The sequence below is a fragment of the Heptranchias perlo genome, chromosome 34 (assembly GCF_035084215.1).
Source record: "Heptranchias perlo isolate sHepPer1 chromosome 34, sHepPer1.hap1, whole genome shotgun sequence".
Lineage (NCBI taxonomy): Eukaryota > Metazoa > Chordata > Chondrichthyes > Hexanchiformes > Hexanchidae > Heptranchias > Heptranchias perlo.
The window spans coordinates 17772309-17787872 of NC_090358.1; the positions used below are offsets into that span (position 1 = coordinate 17772309).

The 15564-nt window shown below is 40.5% G+C and overlaps 1 protein-coding gene across 6 annotated transcripts in view; it reads right to left on the reverse strand.

The window, feature by feature from the left end:
• Positions 1-15564, reverse strand: part of LOC137301857 (protein unc-13 homolog C-like) — a 514180-nt gene that overhangs the window by 69752 nt on the left and 428864 nt on the right. For all 6 annotated transcript variants that reach the window (XM_067971546.1, XM_067971545.1, XM_067971544.1 and 3 more), the window contains one exon: positions 3617-3705. In XM_067971546.1, coding sequence (XP_067827647.1) covers positions 3617-3705 — 89 coding nt within the window. The remainder of the gene's footprint in view (positions 1-3616; positions 3706-15564) is intronic.

The following is a 15564-nucleotide window of genomic DNA, read 5'->3' on the forward strand; positions in this document are numbered from 1 at the left end:
TAATTTGTGCGAAGCAAGGTTGGACAACAAAAATGAGATGAATGACTCAGTTAATCTGTTTTGATGGAGATGGTTGAAGGGAGGGGAGAGTTGACCAGGAATCCTAGGATGCAAGATATCCCCATCTCCCATCTCTCACAAAGTTATAGATAAAAAATTAACCTTTCAGAAAGTATTCTCGATTTCACAGCTTATTTTTATCCTCATGGTAACTGAGATTTCATGTATTACAGTCACGTCACACAGTATATTCTTACACAATTCATTGGTACTTTTGACATTTTTACTCAGAATATATTTCAACATTTTTATTTTTTCCATTATTTTATCCTCTTGAAGGCTACTTATTACCATGGGGTCTCCTCAAATCAGGGAGCCTAATTTCAAATTGTCCATGAGAACCTGGGAGCAGTTTTTGAAAATGTGCAATTTATGAGAAAGTGGTTTCCTTGGTGAGAATGAAAAAATATCAGCTAATCACAACGCACTTGCAAAAATGATCCTTTAATATTTCTCAAGCAACAGATGAGATGCCTAACTGGTACAAATCTCCCAAAAATGTTCAATGCAGCTGTGGAGTGCACAACTCCACAACAATGACAACATCAAAAAAACCTAGTTTCAGTGACAATGCACTGCAAGCTTTCCGCCGCGCTATAATGGAGAATTGAGAGACAACGTTTGATGGCAGAAGGACCTCAATCATGCAGAGAAGGAGTACATCGCCCAAATGGTAAACTCTGTCTAAAACCCCAACGAAATGTCTGAATGGTACTGTAACATAGTAGCGCAGGATAGATGTTTATGAGGAGAATTTGCAGTTGTAAAAGGTTTATGCAAAAGAAGTTGCACTGAGAAATTTTAAGAACAAAACAAGTAAGGTTATAGTAGTGAAATTAGCAGGGTTACGCAAATTACATCACACATGTCATGATGGGAGAGAGAATCTATTGCAAGTATCAATTTCCAATAGCCAATTTACCCTGTTGCAATCCCCACTGCTGTTATATTTAAAGGCAAAACTGGGCACTTAAAAGAAGGACATAAAGTAAAAGAGGTGGTGGAGCCCAAGACTAGAAAGTATGAGAAGATATTCACAGATCTGTTCGGAAGAGAGAGTTTGGAAGTGGTTTGGTCTGAAGACTGGAGGAAAGTGCAGGACTCATGGTATGGACCACATTATTTAAATATTCTATGATTTTCACTAAATGTTACCGAAACATGTCCACACACCGTTGCGCACAAGCACATAAACATTATGTAACACTCATTATGCACCATCTCTGACTTGCATAGAACAAGGAGAACACAGTTGCCTTCCACCAGAATATGATGGGTGACACTCACCAAGGAACCAACCATCAGCAGCCACTCTTACAGTAAGCACTGCTGTAGATATAGACATTTTAGGAGAATTAAATAGTGAAACAACAGCAAGGTTCAGAGCAGCGATGAAGAAGAGACCTCATTGGCGTTGATTAATGAGGAACTGGCTGATGCTGCTTCTAAACTGAATGAAAATACAGACCTTAGTGGGCCTGCTTTATAACAGAAGCTGATACAGCAACAGCAGATTATTAAGGCGTCACTTGCCTCCTTGCTCACAATAGTGGAAGATAATCTGGGTAGTTTGTTACTAACATATATGTGATGTCATGAGGACTAGTTTTTATGCGCTGGAGGCTGCCATTGGGGGTGTGGCATTTGCCTTGTGAGATGGGGGTGTTGTGTAACATGGGGTCAGGAGAGAGTGGGGAATATGAAGTGCAGCAGCTGTTAAATGGCTGCTGCACTTAAGGGGAGGCACATCCTTGGTTTTGTGGGAGGTTTACTCCTGATTGGGATGAGGGTTCAATAAGCATTGAAACCTATCTCCTTCATTTAAACTATCTGGTTGGTCTGGTTTTGTAGGAGGAGGCTGCCCACAACCTTTGTAAAAGAACACATTGCGGGGATGGACTACCTAACTGCCTCAACCGGCATAAACTGCAGGTCCTCATCTGTCTCTCCCATGGCCACACCTGAGCTTCTGTTTGTCCCTTCTAGATGATCAGGGATCTGCATTGGGCCAGATCCTCAGCCTTCACTAAAGAGTGCGAAGCCTGCCATCAATGTCCCATCAAGCCTCCGTGGACCAGAAATGAGAGCCTGGCATAAATTGGAGCCCAAGATATCAAATTGCTGCCTTCTTACCGGTGGAAACTGTGACACATATGTTGCCCCGGCAAACAAAACATCAGTGACCTGCTTGATGCACTCGTGTATGGACATGTGACTCTCTGGCAAATGTCAGCGGTGCTGAGTTGAAATGAGCCGGCGGCATAAAAGTTCAATGTAGTGGTGACTTTGAACACAACAGACAAGGCTGTCCCTGTGCTGGGTGTATTCTGCAGGTCAAGCTCTAGAAGATGACATAACTTGGTGGCGGTTTCCCTGCTGAAATGTAAAGACAGGTCTCTTTAGACATGCACAGATGGTTGTGCCTGTGTCGGATTACATAATTCCTGGGCCATCTGCAAACGGGTGTCAAGCACCTGAGAGGCAACCGCACTGGCCTCCTCCAAATCCAGGGCAACCACTGTCAGACCTGGCAGAATGCCTATGCTGAGCAATGTGCTTGCAGCTGCAACTAGTGGCAGCAAGAATGCTACTGTTGGAAGTGTGTACCAAAGTAAAAACAGCAGAAAAATAAATGCACTTGCTATAATCCACAATGTGCAGTATAGCAAGTCAAAAACAACAGAAAAAATGCAAGTCTCAACAATCGGGCGACTTACCTTTAAGTGCTGGAGTTGTGGATTGACAGATTGGAGGCCAACCAGCGACCTTTTTGTAAAGATGCTCAGCAAATGAGGACTTGCGCTGCAAAAGGCCATGGGAAATGCATCGTGGGACCTATTATAATTAACTTACCTCATTTTGGTTGGGCTACTGAGGCCAGCCCATGCTTGTAACATGCTCTGAAAGACTTCTCATGTGGAATCAGGAGTTGACCTACTGGTCCAATTCTGTAGGTATTGTGAGCTGCCACTGAAGGGCTGCTCAGTCCTTAGGTTTGTCTGGGCCACAAGATTACTCTGATCAATTGGAAAGCGGGATGATTAAGACAAGCCAGGTTTTTCTGCTTCACCTCTTCCACTAAAGATTAAACCATTTGCATCCACTCAGCAATATAACTGGCTGGCTGACTGACATCCGACTAAAGGCCACCACTGGAAGGAAACAAGCTGAAGGGATGGGCAGTAGCATGACATTTATGTGCAACATTCTGACCATTCATTTAAGCTTCTTAAGTTACTGGTATGCCCCCAAAATACACTTTCTGAAGACTCTTCATGTAATACAAAACTATCTGAAATATAAATTATAAAATGATATACCCTTACACTGGATAAGTACTTGAAAGGAAAAAATTTGCAGGGCTTCGGGGAAAGGTTGGGGGAGTGGGACCAGCTGGATTGCTCTTGCATTGGGCGGCGCGGACTCGATGGACTGAATGGCCTCCTTCCGTGCTGTAACCTTTCTATGATTCTATACGCAACAACATCAGAGAAAATGCTTGTGCAATTTGCTGCTCGTTTAGGTACATTAACCATTTCTAGTAACGTTGCTTTACCTTGTGCCAAAGGTATTGCTCAGTTCATCCAGTACACCATTAAGCTTGACCTGTAGTTCTTTCAGGACACTGCTAGCCTCAGCATCAAGCTAAAAAGGAAGCAATAATCATCCATGAAATATCAGCCACATTATGAGTTATCACACTGACTTTTGGTCTTAAGCTTTATGTCAATCCTCCGATAATGTTTTAATGCTAAATGTAAGTGAGGATCGATTATTTGTACAGCACAGTCCTCAGAATACCATTGGTTTTCAAATCAATTCAGGCGGAATTGAATGTTTTACCCATGTATAAGTTCAGGTGGAAAATAGTTTCAATCAAATTCTAGTAAACCGACTTTTCAGGTGCTTGAGGACAGAGCAGATTAATCTCAACTAATGTTGTGTGCAAGAAAACAAATTTAGATGGCTTAAATCACCAGAAGCTTAAAAGCACAGTCTGCCCGGTATTACTTTATTTGGATTTACTCAGTTTGAGAAATGCTATGGCAACTGCTAGGTAGCGGCACCATTATAAGTAAAATGGTTCAATTCACCTGTTTGGATTTACTTAGCGATGAGCAAAACCGTAGTGATTTTGTTATGTCAAGTCTGATCCCATTTACCTGTCAAGCAACAGCGGCATGCTATTTCAGAACTGATTTGTTGATTATTCAATGCAATGTAAATCAAGCAACTTTAGACTGCTGTCAGCAGTGCAATGGATCCCTGAGATTTAAAACCCTTCTTATAACACATTTCATCTCACATAATGGCTTCCCCAACCACATCAACATGCGATAATACGTGACAACAGGCTGAGAAGAAGCAGCAAAGGTCACCAATGTTTCTTTTTTTTTTGATATGCAATAAATCCGTATAAAAGACTCTCAAAAGAAATTGTGTATCTTTTCTTGGCCAATCACCCTTCTCACACATGAGTAAGTTTAGGTCCTTTTTCAATGGAAATCTCTTTCATGGCGTGCACTTTTCTACCTTGATGCTTCATGCCCCATCAATTTATTCAACTGAGCTCCATTTTTGGGTACTGACAGGCTGGTTGGTAGAAAATGTTCCTAACTGCTGTCTAAACAATCCGTCGTTTGGCATCAGATGCTGTATGGTAAGATATTTTAAACAAATGAGGTAAAATGCATTGCAAAACAGATCTGCTAACTTAGATCCTTCTGGGCTGTTTCAGTAAAGTGACCATGGCTAAACATTTTGTGTGCCAGGAAAATGTATACTGCACAAATGAATTATTTTCATAATCTTGAAACAGATGTTGTAAAAAAAATTTTTACATTATCTAGAAACAGTGACAAAGTATGTTTTAGATTTTTGTACCAAGATACATATTTCACACACAATTTTATAATCCTACTGAATGGTCAGACTTTGTCACTTGCTAAAATATTATAACATCTCATTTCTTTCACGTCACATGAACTCCTAAAATTGGCAGCATGGATCAAATATTGGGACAGATATGGTAAAACTGTACATTGGGTGGTGAACATACAATCTACCATGCTAAAAATTGATAACTATAATGAAATCTTGCATGGGCAGTGTGGTGCTGCAGGGAGTTGCTATTCTATTATGTGTGTCATACCGTATCACGTGTATGATTCCCCATAGATTATGCTTTGAATCTTACAGACTTTTGCATTGTAGTGAATAAGAGTCAGTTATAAATGAAGCAAAGATACATGCAATATTGTCTAAAATTTGTCTAATTTGTTTCATTAAACAATAATCAATGTGTGTAAATACTTTCCTAATAAAATTAGATTCATGTATAAATCTCTTCATGGATTCAGCTCTTCCTATATCTATAACCTCCTCCAGCCCTACCATCCCCTCAGACTCTCCGTTCCTCTGACTCTGGCGTCTTGTGCATCCCCCACCTCATAATTGGTGACTGTGCCTTCAGATGTCCAGGGCCTACGCTCTGGAGTTACCTCCCTAGATGTCTTTGCCTCTCCACCTCCCTCTCTTCCTTTAAGACTTTCCTTAAAACCCTCCTTAAAACAGGCTTTTGGTCACTCCTCCTAATATCTCCTTCTTTGGCTGGGCTTCGCATTGTTATCCGATTACCCCTCTGTGAAGCATCTTGGGGCATTTTTCTACATTAAAGGTGTTATATAAATGCAAGTTATTATTTTTGCTGTGGAATTCAAAATTATTAGAAATGTAGATAAAACCCATACAACATAGCTTTTATCAAATTTACAGTCTGCATAAAAATATTATGCAGCTATTCGACTTTAATCTTAAATGTATGCGACCTTCTCCTAAAACATTGGGGTTATAGCAAATAGTTTCTTAAAGGCCTGATGTTTCTATTTTTTGAAAAATTGGCAAAGTGCCTGTGTTTTGTTGAAATTTAATGAACCGGTAATGAAATTGTGGGAATGCACATTCGCAAAACATGAGATTCTCAAGAAGAAGATTTCATTAGCAGCAAAAAAACCCCCCAAGCTAATCAGGATTCACCTGCAACCTTTATCACTTTTTAAACCAGCCACTGAGGCACTAAACCAGTATAATTATCACTGTGTCTGTTACTCTAGTCTTTGAATTCACAACAGTAGAAGAAAATGGTCCAGATCCAACAGAGAAAATCATATTCTCACTGATCAGGCCTTGCAGGTCCTGGACAACTCTGCCAGGGAGCATCACAATTTTTGGCAGGAAAGAATATGTAAATTAGAAGCCAATCGTGGGAGTAGATGATGGAAATAGGAAACTCTGGTCTTCTGCTGGAAAGACCTGCAGTTAATGAAAAAGGTTGTATGAAAGAGCAGAAAGGTAAAGCATGACTATTCCTGTCAAGCAGCAGCATAGGACATGTATACATATGATGGAAAGTTGTAGTTGTAAAAAAAAAAGACATATGCAAGAAAAAAAGCTGTACTGACAGCAGTACACATGTTAGTAAGGATGTAACAAATAAGGTATTAGAACTGAAAAGAGCAGGGTTAAGCAAATAACATTATGTGCGCCCTGATGGGAGAAAGAAAGTACTGCAGGAAACAATTTTCTCAGGCCAAATCCCTGTTTCTCAATCTCTATTGACTGTTATAGTTAGAGGTAAAATTCAGAGAAATGCACGATGGAACAGGTGAGTGACAGTCAGATCATAAACCACTGACGGCATATGAGCAAGCTATTATCAGTCTGTTCAGGATAGAGTGTTCCGAAGATATGTGGTCTGTGGAGATTGAAGGATAGTGAAGAACTCCTGCTTTGTACTCTATTAGCCAGATATTTTATGATTTGCATAATATGCTAAATGAACATGTCCACAGCATATAACAGAAAATGTGATTGCAGTATCCATTAGGAGAAGTATGCTTATTTATGCATGATGTGAAATCTGCTTTTCTCACAGAGCAAGAGAACACAGTCAGCCTCCAGCTGAAATCGATGAGCACACCCCTCTTCAAGTGGTTGTCAGCACAGATACACAGGCATTAAGCTTTGGTAAGGAAGGGATAGTAGTGGAGGTGGGTGATGAGGGACGAGCTGGTGCAGGGTATAGATCCAGCAGCCTGAATGCCCCTCCAGAGATGTATGGTGATACCGTGATGCTTTGAAACAGAGGCTAGTACAGCAGCATATTGAAGAGTCACTAGCCTTCTTGCACGTGACAGTGGGAACTTCAACTCCCAGATATGTGTTGACATCTGCCACACGAGATGACATGAAGCAACAAGTCCAACAGAGAAGACCCATGGCACTGATGCAGGTGTATCCGGATTAGTTGCAGATACACTTAGCGTGGCTTCTGGTTCTCTTGCGGCTTGCCAAGGGAAGGGAGAACCTTCACCACACGGACTGCAGCGGTTCAAGAAGGTGGCTCACCACCACCTTCTCAAGGGCGATTAAGGATAGGCAATAAATGCTGGCTTTGCCATCGACGCCCATGTCCCATGAACGAATAAAAAAAAAGCTGCCTATACAGCCACACATCAGTTCTACTCCATTAATTAGAGGCGCATCTGGTAGTAAGCCACATCAGGGTGATCACAGGGAAGTTCACAACAATCCAAGAGGAAAATACATTAAACACATATATCACTACCATGCAGAATTAAATATAATTAGTTCAGTTTTGTAGGCTTCATCTTTTCACTGTGCAGAAAAGAAAGTACCAGTTGGCCAAAAGGCAAACTAAGTGGTTAACTCTGGAATGGACCTGCAGCATTAAAGTTGATGACTGTGGTGACCCTCACGACTGTTAGTAGCACTGCAGATGGCTGGCTATCACTGAAGATCATCATGGACTAAGTGACATACCTTAGTCATGGCCTTTTTGGTGAGCCAAAGCCACCTCCTGCACTATCCCTCTGCCATTCCTCTCTGCTCCTGGGCCACTCTCCTCCTCCACTGTGGTATGTTCACCAATGGCCAATACACCTGCACTTCCTGACATAAAACTCCTTTAAACTATTCACTTCTGCCATCGCTGTGGTAATGCTTAGAAATTTCGCTACACGTGGAACGCATTAATGCCAGATCTGACCAGGAATAAAATGTTCATTTCTCAATTCGACTGTGCATCTGAGCTCTGCAATAATTACCTTAATTTTAATAACAATATAATAACAGTGACTGCAGTTCAAAAGAACAATTCATTGTATGTGAAGCACTTTGAGACATTTCCCAGACACAAGATAAGATACCATATAAATGCAAATTCTTCTTGTCTTCCTTAACAGCCAAAAATGGACTTTTTTACTTTCTGCTAATGCTCATCAATCTATGTTGGCGGGATAAGAATCCTGAGAACAGCACTAACCGCAGATGACTAGCATTTCAGTGTCCTCATGTCTAAATCTCACCACTTTTTATTCACATCTGCAAAGATTGTAGTTAAGGAGGAGGAGTGTGAAATATTGGATGGATAAACATAGTAAGAGAGGAAGTATTAAGGGGTTTAACATCTTTGAAAGTAGATAAATTGCCAGGTCCGGATGAAATGTATCCCAGGCTGCTAAGAGAAGCAAGGGGGGAAATAGCAGAGACTCTGACCATCATTTTCCAATCCTCCCCGGCTACAGGCATGGTACTGGAGGATTGGGAGGACCGCTAACGTTGTACCGTTGTTTAAAAAGGGAGAAAGAGATATATTATAGGCCAGTCAGTCTAACCTCGGTGGTAGGCAAATTATTGGAATTGATTCTGAGGACAGCATAAATCATCATTTAGAAAGGCACGGGTTAATCAAGGACAGTCAGCATGGATTTTTTAAGGGAAGGTCGTGTCTGACTAACTTGATTGAATTTTTTGAACAGGTAACAGGAGGGTCGATGAGGGTAACAAGTTTGATGTGGTGTACATGGATTTTAGCAAGGCTTTTGACAAGGTCCCAGCTGGCAGACTGGTCAAAAAAGTAAAAACCCAAGGGATCCAAGGGAAAGTGGCTAGTTGGATCCAAAATTGGCTCAGTGGCAGGAAGCAAGGGGTAATGGTTGATGGATGTTTTTGCGACTGAAAGGCTGTTTCCAGTGGGGTCCCGCAAGGCTCAGTACTAGGTCCCTTGCTTTTTGTGGTATATATTAATGATTTGGACTTGAATGTGGGGGGCTTGATCAAGAAGTTTGCAGATGATACATAAATTGGCTGTGTGGTTGATAGTGAGGAGGAAAGCTGTCGACTGCAGGACGATATCAATGGATTGGTCAGGTGGGCAAAAAAAGTGGCAAATGGAATTCAATCCAGAGAACTGGGAGGTAATTCATTTGGGGAGGGCAAACAAGGCAAGGGAGTACACAATAAATGGAAGGATACTGAGAGGTGTAGAGGAAGAAGTGCATGTCCACAGATCCCTGAAGGTAGCAGGACAGGAAGATAAGGTGGCTAAAAAGACATACGAGATACTTTCCTTTATTAGCTGAGGCATAGAATATAAGAGCAGGGAGGTTATGCTAGAACTGTATAAAATATTGGTTAGGTCACAGCTTGAGTACTGCGTACAGTTCTGGTCACCACATTACAGGAAATATGTGATTGCAGAGGAGATTTACGAGGATGTTGCCAGGGCTGGAGAATTTTAGCTATGAGAAAAGATTGGATAGGCTGGGGTTGTTTTCTTTGGAACAAAGGAGGCTGAGGGGAGATTTAATTGAGGTATATAAAATTATGACGGGACTAGATAGAGTGGATAAGGAGGACCTATTTTCCTTAGCAGAGGGGTCAGTGACCAGGGAGCATAGGTTTTAAGTAATTGGTAGAAGGATTAGAGGGGCGCTGAGGAGAATTTTTTTTATAGTGGGGGTCTGGAACTCACTGCCTGAGTGTTAGAGGCAGAAACCCTCAACTCATTTAAAAAGTACTTGGATGTGCACTTGAAGCGGCGTAACCTACAGGGCTACAGACCAAGTGCTGGATAGTGGGATTAAGCTGGATAGCTCTTTTTTGGCCGCACTCGATGGGCCGAATGGCCTCCTTCTGTGCCGTAACTTTCTATAATTCCATCTACTTTTTACTAAAATTTGTATAATCACGGCTGTCAGCTCCTGAATTGCTGCAAATGATTTGATAAGGCCCCAAAATACTGCTGGCTTAATATGTGAAATCTAATCCTGGAGTACCGATAAAAAGGATGCTGCCTCTGTGATTGGGGTATCTATCACCTGCACTCATCAGGATTACAACTCATGTACGATTTCTTTATCTTCTGCACAGTACTGCCAGAAGATAAAAAGGAATTGAGTGATTTTGAAGTTCTGATGATAAAGGAAGCTGTCAATATGAAGTCGTTATAAAGAAAATTGTCACTGCGCCATCCTGACCATTTCTGAATCAATTCAAAATTTGCATTTGAACATACATTAATATTTTTGCATCCAATATCAGCTATTAATGATCCAATATTGATTATCTATAATAATCTAATAATTACATTAAAAAATTTTTGGTACTGAGTATAAAAACCCAAACCCTATCCCGGTGAAACACTTTGCCTATTGGCTATTGTAGATAAGGCATGCTCAATTCAGTCTCCTCTTTTAACTTTGAAAGAATGATAGAATCATACAGCACAGAAGGCAGCCGTTTGGCCCAACATGCCTGTGGTGGCTCTTTGAAGAGCTATCCAATTAGTCCCATTCCCCTGCTCTTTCTATAGCCCTCCAATTTTTTTCCTTTTCAAGTTTATATTCAATTCCCTTTTGAAAGCCACTATTGAATCTGCTTCCACCACCTTTTCAGCCAGTGCCTGCCAAAAAGGGATTAAAATTTGTATTATTTTCGTTCAAAATATTGTATTCTATAACACTGACCATAAAGAAAGCAGAGAAAGAACTGTAGGGCACAATATTAACTTTTAAAGCTGTGTCAAAATTTGAAAGGGAAACTAAGTTAAAACAGGGAGTGTAACCTGGTCCTTGCGATTTAGTTTATGTAATATAGAGAAGGTAACTGTGGATTTTTATGTTATAAATATATACGTGTGTGTGAATGAGAGAGATGTAAGGAATCTTACAACACCAGGTTATAGTCCAACAGTTTTATTTTCCACCCCAGTCCATCACCAGCATCTCCACATCATGAATGAGAGAGAGAGAGAGAGACTGAGAGAAAGAGATCTGTCCCTTGCAAATACTGACCCACTCTAAGGGACCCCCTGTCCTAGCTTCTGAAAAACTGTCAGATCTTTCAAGGGAAACAGCACTATCATTACAGGAAATGTTTTTGTTGGTGTACAGCAATAAATGTGATAGTTAATCGAAAAATACAGAAGACTGAAGAGACAGACAAAAAAATATGACCACCTCGGGGACCCGTACTTTGAGAACCTATGATTTATAGTGATAAGCAGGGCCTTGGTGTGCACAGTTAAAGGGAAAAAAATGGAAAGCAGCAGACAGCAAATGAAAATTGTGGAGACACCAAATGAACTGATAATGATCAGGAAAAATTGGTAGCACATGGTGAGGCTTAGAGGCAGGTGCCCCCAAGGGTAATAAAGAAGCTGAAAGCTGGAAATGTAATATATGGTGGGTGAAGTTATTAACAGTTAACTTAAAAGAGGATCAAATTTCGTCAGTTTATTGAAATTTATGCACATATCATTTTCTAAACCAATATCCTGAAACATCAATAATGGAGGATAAATGCAAGGAGCGATAAATTTAGAAGATAACTTATTAAAATTTATTTGATAACAGATGATTTTGGGGAGGTTAAGGCTGAGACCATATTATGAATGCTGAACTATGTATTAATATATTGAAATCAATTGATAGAGAATGTTGGTGTGTGGGTCGATTTATTTCCCGGATTTATTTGGGTTTGTTTTATTTCATTTAATGAAACTAACTCACTCAAAGGGTATTCACGAGGAGTTAATTTGCTTAAGTTTTCCCCCTGGGTGTTCCATTGTTTAATATATTAAATACATTTTTAAAATTCATTGTGCATGTTTCTGACCTTGAACAGTCGACAAGCTCAAATTTAGCAACATAAATCTGACTAAATAACATTTACATCACTAAGCAAGTTACAAAAAACTGGAAGATTACATCCGTATCAGTTGTTCTAATAATCAATCTATTAGATAGATCCTACTAAATAGTGCAGCAGTCTGCCTGCGGTGCCATTAGAAGTGTTCATGACATAGTGCACAATATAAGGATGATACAATGTATCGTTAAGATTCAGAGATGTACATTATGTTCCCATTTCATCCACAGTTTGTCATCTCTGTCTTGTATAAGACCTTACTTAAATTCTTCATGTGTGCAAAATGCATCATGGTACGTTATGTACTACATATACAAACATAGGATTTTTTATGAGATACTTTTGGAGGAAGAACAAATTAAGGGCGTTCATTGATGTACCATGTATGGGAGGGCCTTTCAATGGAAAATCCATTGATAATCAGAGACAGCCAAGGTCCAAGGTAGAAAAAAGTGTCAGACTGCTCTGCATAAGGACTAATGAATTACAAAGTGATGAGTGATGGTAGAATGATACCAAGTAGGAGCCAGATGATTCTCAAGGTAAAAGGTAGGAAGGTGTCATAGAGAAGGCAGGAGAGTGCTGAAGATGGCAGTGCCGGATAGGTACCAACCAGAGATCTGCAAGTTATAATGACGGGTAAAAAGGCAGAGTGCCAGGAAAGTACCAAGCAAATACCAGGCAGAGAATCAGGATAGCACCAGGCAAAGACTTGGCAAGTTCTAAGTAAGATATAGGGTCAAGAGAGCACATGGAAGGAGCTAGATGATCACTAGGTATGGATTGAGTGGTTCCGTAGGTAAGGTCAAGTGCCAAGAAGCATCCAACTACATTCGGGCTTCCCAGGTTGGTGGAGAAACTGAAATTCAAATTGGAGGGTATGACATGATAGCTATTACTGAGACATGGCTGCAGGATGGTCAGGATTGGGAACTAAATATACCAGGTAATAAGGTCTACAGAAGAGATAGAGAAAATAGAAGAGGGGGACGAGTAGCCCTAGTGATTAGAGATGAAATCACTTCAATGATAAAGGAGGATATAACGAGAGGTAAGCAGCCAACAGAGACCTTATGGGTTGAAGTGAGAAATAGGAAAGGATCGAAGACTATAGTGGGAATTGTGTATGGGACCCCTGGCAGCAGCTCTGAAGTGCTAGATTGTATAAATGCAGAGATTAGACAAGCGTGTAACAAAGGCATAGTGGTCTTAATGGGGGACTTTAATCTTCACATAGATTGGGAAAAGCAGACAAGCAGAAAGGTAGTGAATTTCTTGAGTGTGTCCGGGATAGTTTTCTACAGCAGTATGTCCTGGCAGCAACAAGGGGGCAAGCCACACTAGATTTAGTAATGAGTAATGAACCAGATTTAGTTAACAGCTTAACTGTGCGTGAACATCTATCCAATAGCGATCATAACATGATCGAGTTCAAGGTAGTGTTTGAAAGGGAAAAAAGTGAATCAGTTGCTAAGATTCTAGATTTGGGTAAGGCTGACTTCAATGGGATGAGACAGAAACTGTCCACAGTAAACTGGGCAAATCTGTTAATGGGTAAAACGACTGATGATCAGTGGGAAATGTTTAAAGAAACATTTAACGTGATACAGAATTGGTTTAAACCCCTGAAGGGCAAGAACTCTACTTGCCAAAAAAAACAGCCATGGACAACTAAAGAGGTAAGGGACAGTATAAGACATAAGGAAAGGGCATACAAAAAAGGCAAAAAATGGCACAGATCCTGGGGAATGGGAAAGGTACAAAGATCAACAAAGGGTCACAAAACAGATAGTAAGAGCTACAAAAAGAGAGTATGAAAAGAAACTTGCAAGGGATATCAAAACCATTACGAAGAACTTTTATAGTTATATTAGGAAAAAGAGGGTGGTCAGGAGCAGTATTGGCCCCTTAAAAACTGGAAGTGGGGATATTGTCACTGACAATGGGGAAATGGCGGACATGTTGAATAATTACTTTGCATCAGTATTTACAGTAGAAAAAGAGGATAGCATGCCGGAAATCCCAAGAAAACTAATATTGAATCGGGGACAGGGACTCAGTAATATTAACATAAGTAAAACAACAGTAATGAAGAAAATAATAGCTCTAAAGAGTGACAAATCCCCTGGACCAGATGGTTTCCATCCCAGGGTTTTAAAGGAAGTAGGTGAGCATGTTGCAGATGCCCTAAGTATAATCTTTCAAAGTTCTCTAGATTCAGGAACCATCCCTCTAGATTGGAAAATTGCACATGTCACTCCGCTTTTTAAGAAAGGAGAGGGAGGAAAACCAGGGAATTATAGACCAGTTAGCCTAACATCTGTTGTGGGGAAAATGCTGGAGTCTATAATTAAGGATAGGTGACTGAACACCTCGAAAATTTTCAGTTAATCAGAGAGAGCCAGCATGGATTTGTGAAAGGTAAGATGTGCCTGACAAACCTGATTGAAATTTTTGAAGAGGTGACTAAAGTAGTGGACAGAGGAATGTCAATGGATGTTATTTATATGGACTTCCAGAAGGCATTTGATAAGGTCCCACATAAGAAACTTTTAGCTAAGATAGAAGCCCTGGAATCGAGGGAAAAGTACGGACTTGGTTAGGAAGTTGGCTGAGCGAAAGGCGACAGAGAGTAGGGATAATGGGTAGGTACTCACATTGTCAGGATGTGACTAGTGGAGTCCCGCAGGGATCTGTCTTGGGGCCTCAATTATTCACCATATTTATTAATGACTTAGATGAAGGCATAGAAAGTCTCATAACTAAGTTTGCCGATGACACAAAGATTGGTCATGATGTGGAGATGCCGGTGATGGACTGGGGTTGACAATTGTAAACAATTTTACAACACCAAGTTATACACCAAGTTAAATTGCTGGACTATAACTTGGTGTTGTAAAATTGTTTACAAAGATTGGTGGCATTGTAAGCATTGTAGATGAAAACATAAAATGACAAAGGGATATTGATAGATTAGGTGAATGGGCAAAACTGTGACAAATGGAATTCAATGTAGGCAAATGTGAGGTCATCCACTTTGGACCAAAAAAGGATAGAACAGGGTACTTTCTAAATGGTAAGAAGTTAAAAACAGTGGATGTCCAAAGGGACTTAGGCGTTCAGGTACATAGACCTTTGAAGTGCCATTAACAGGTGCAGAAAATAATCAATACGGCCAATGGAATGCTGGCCTTTATATCTAGAGGACTAGAGTACAAGGGGGCAGAAGTTATGCTGCAACTATACAAAACCCTGGTTAGACCGCACCTGGAGTACTGTGAGCAGTTCTGGGCACCGCACCTTCAGAAGGACATATTGGCCTTGGAGGGAGTGCAGCGTAGGTTTACTAGAATGATACCCGGACTTCAAGGGTTAAGTTACGAGGCGAGATTACACAAATTAGGGTTATATTCTCTAGAGTTTAGAAGGTTATGGGGTGATCTGATCGAAGTTTATAAGATATTAAGGGGAACAGATAGGGTGGATAGAGAG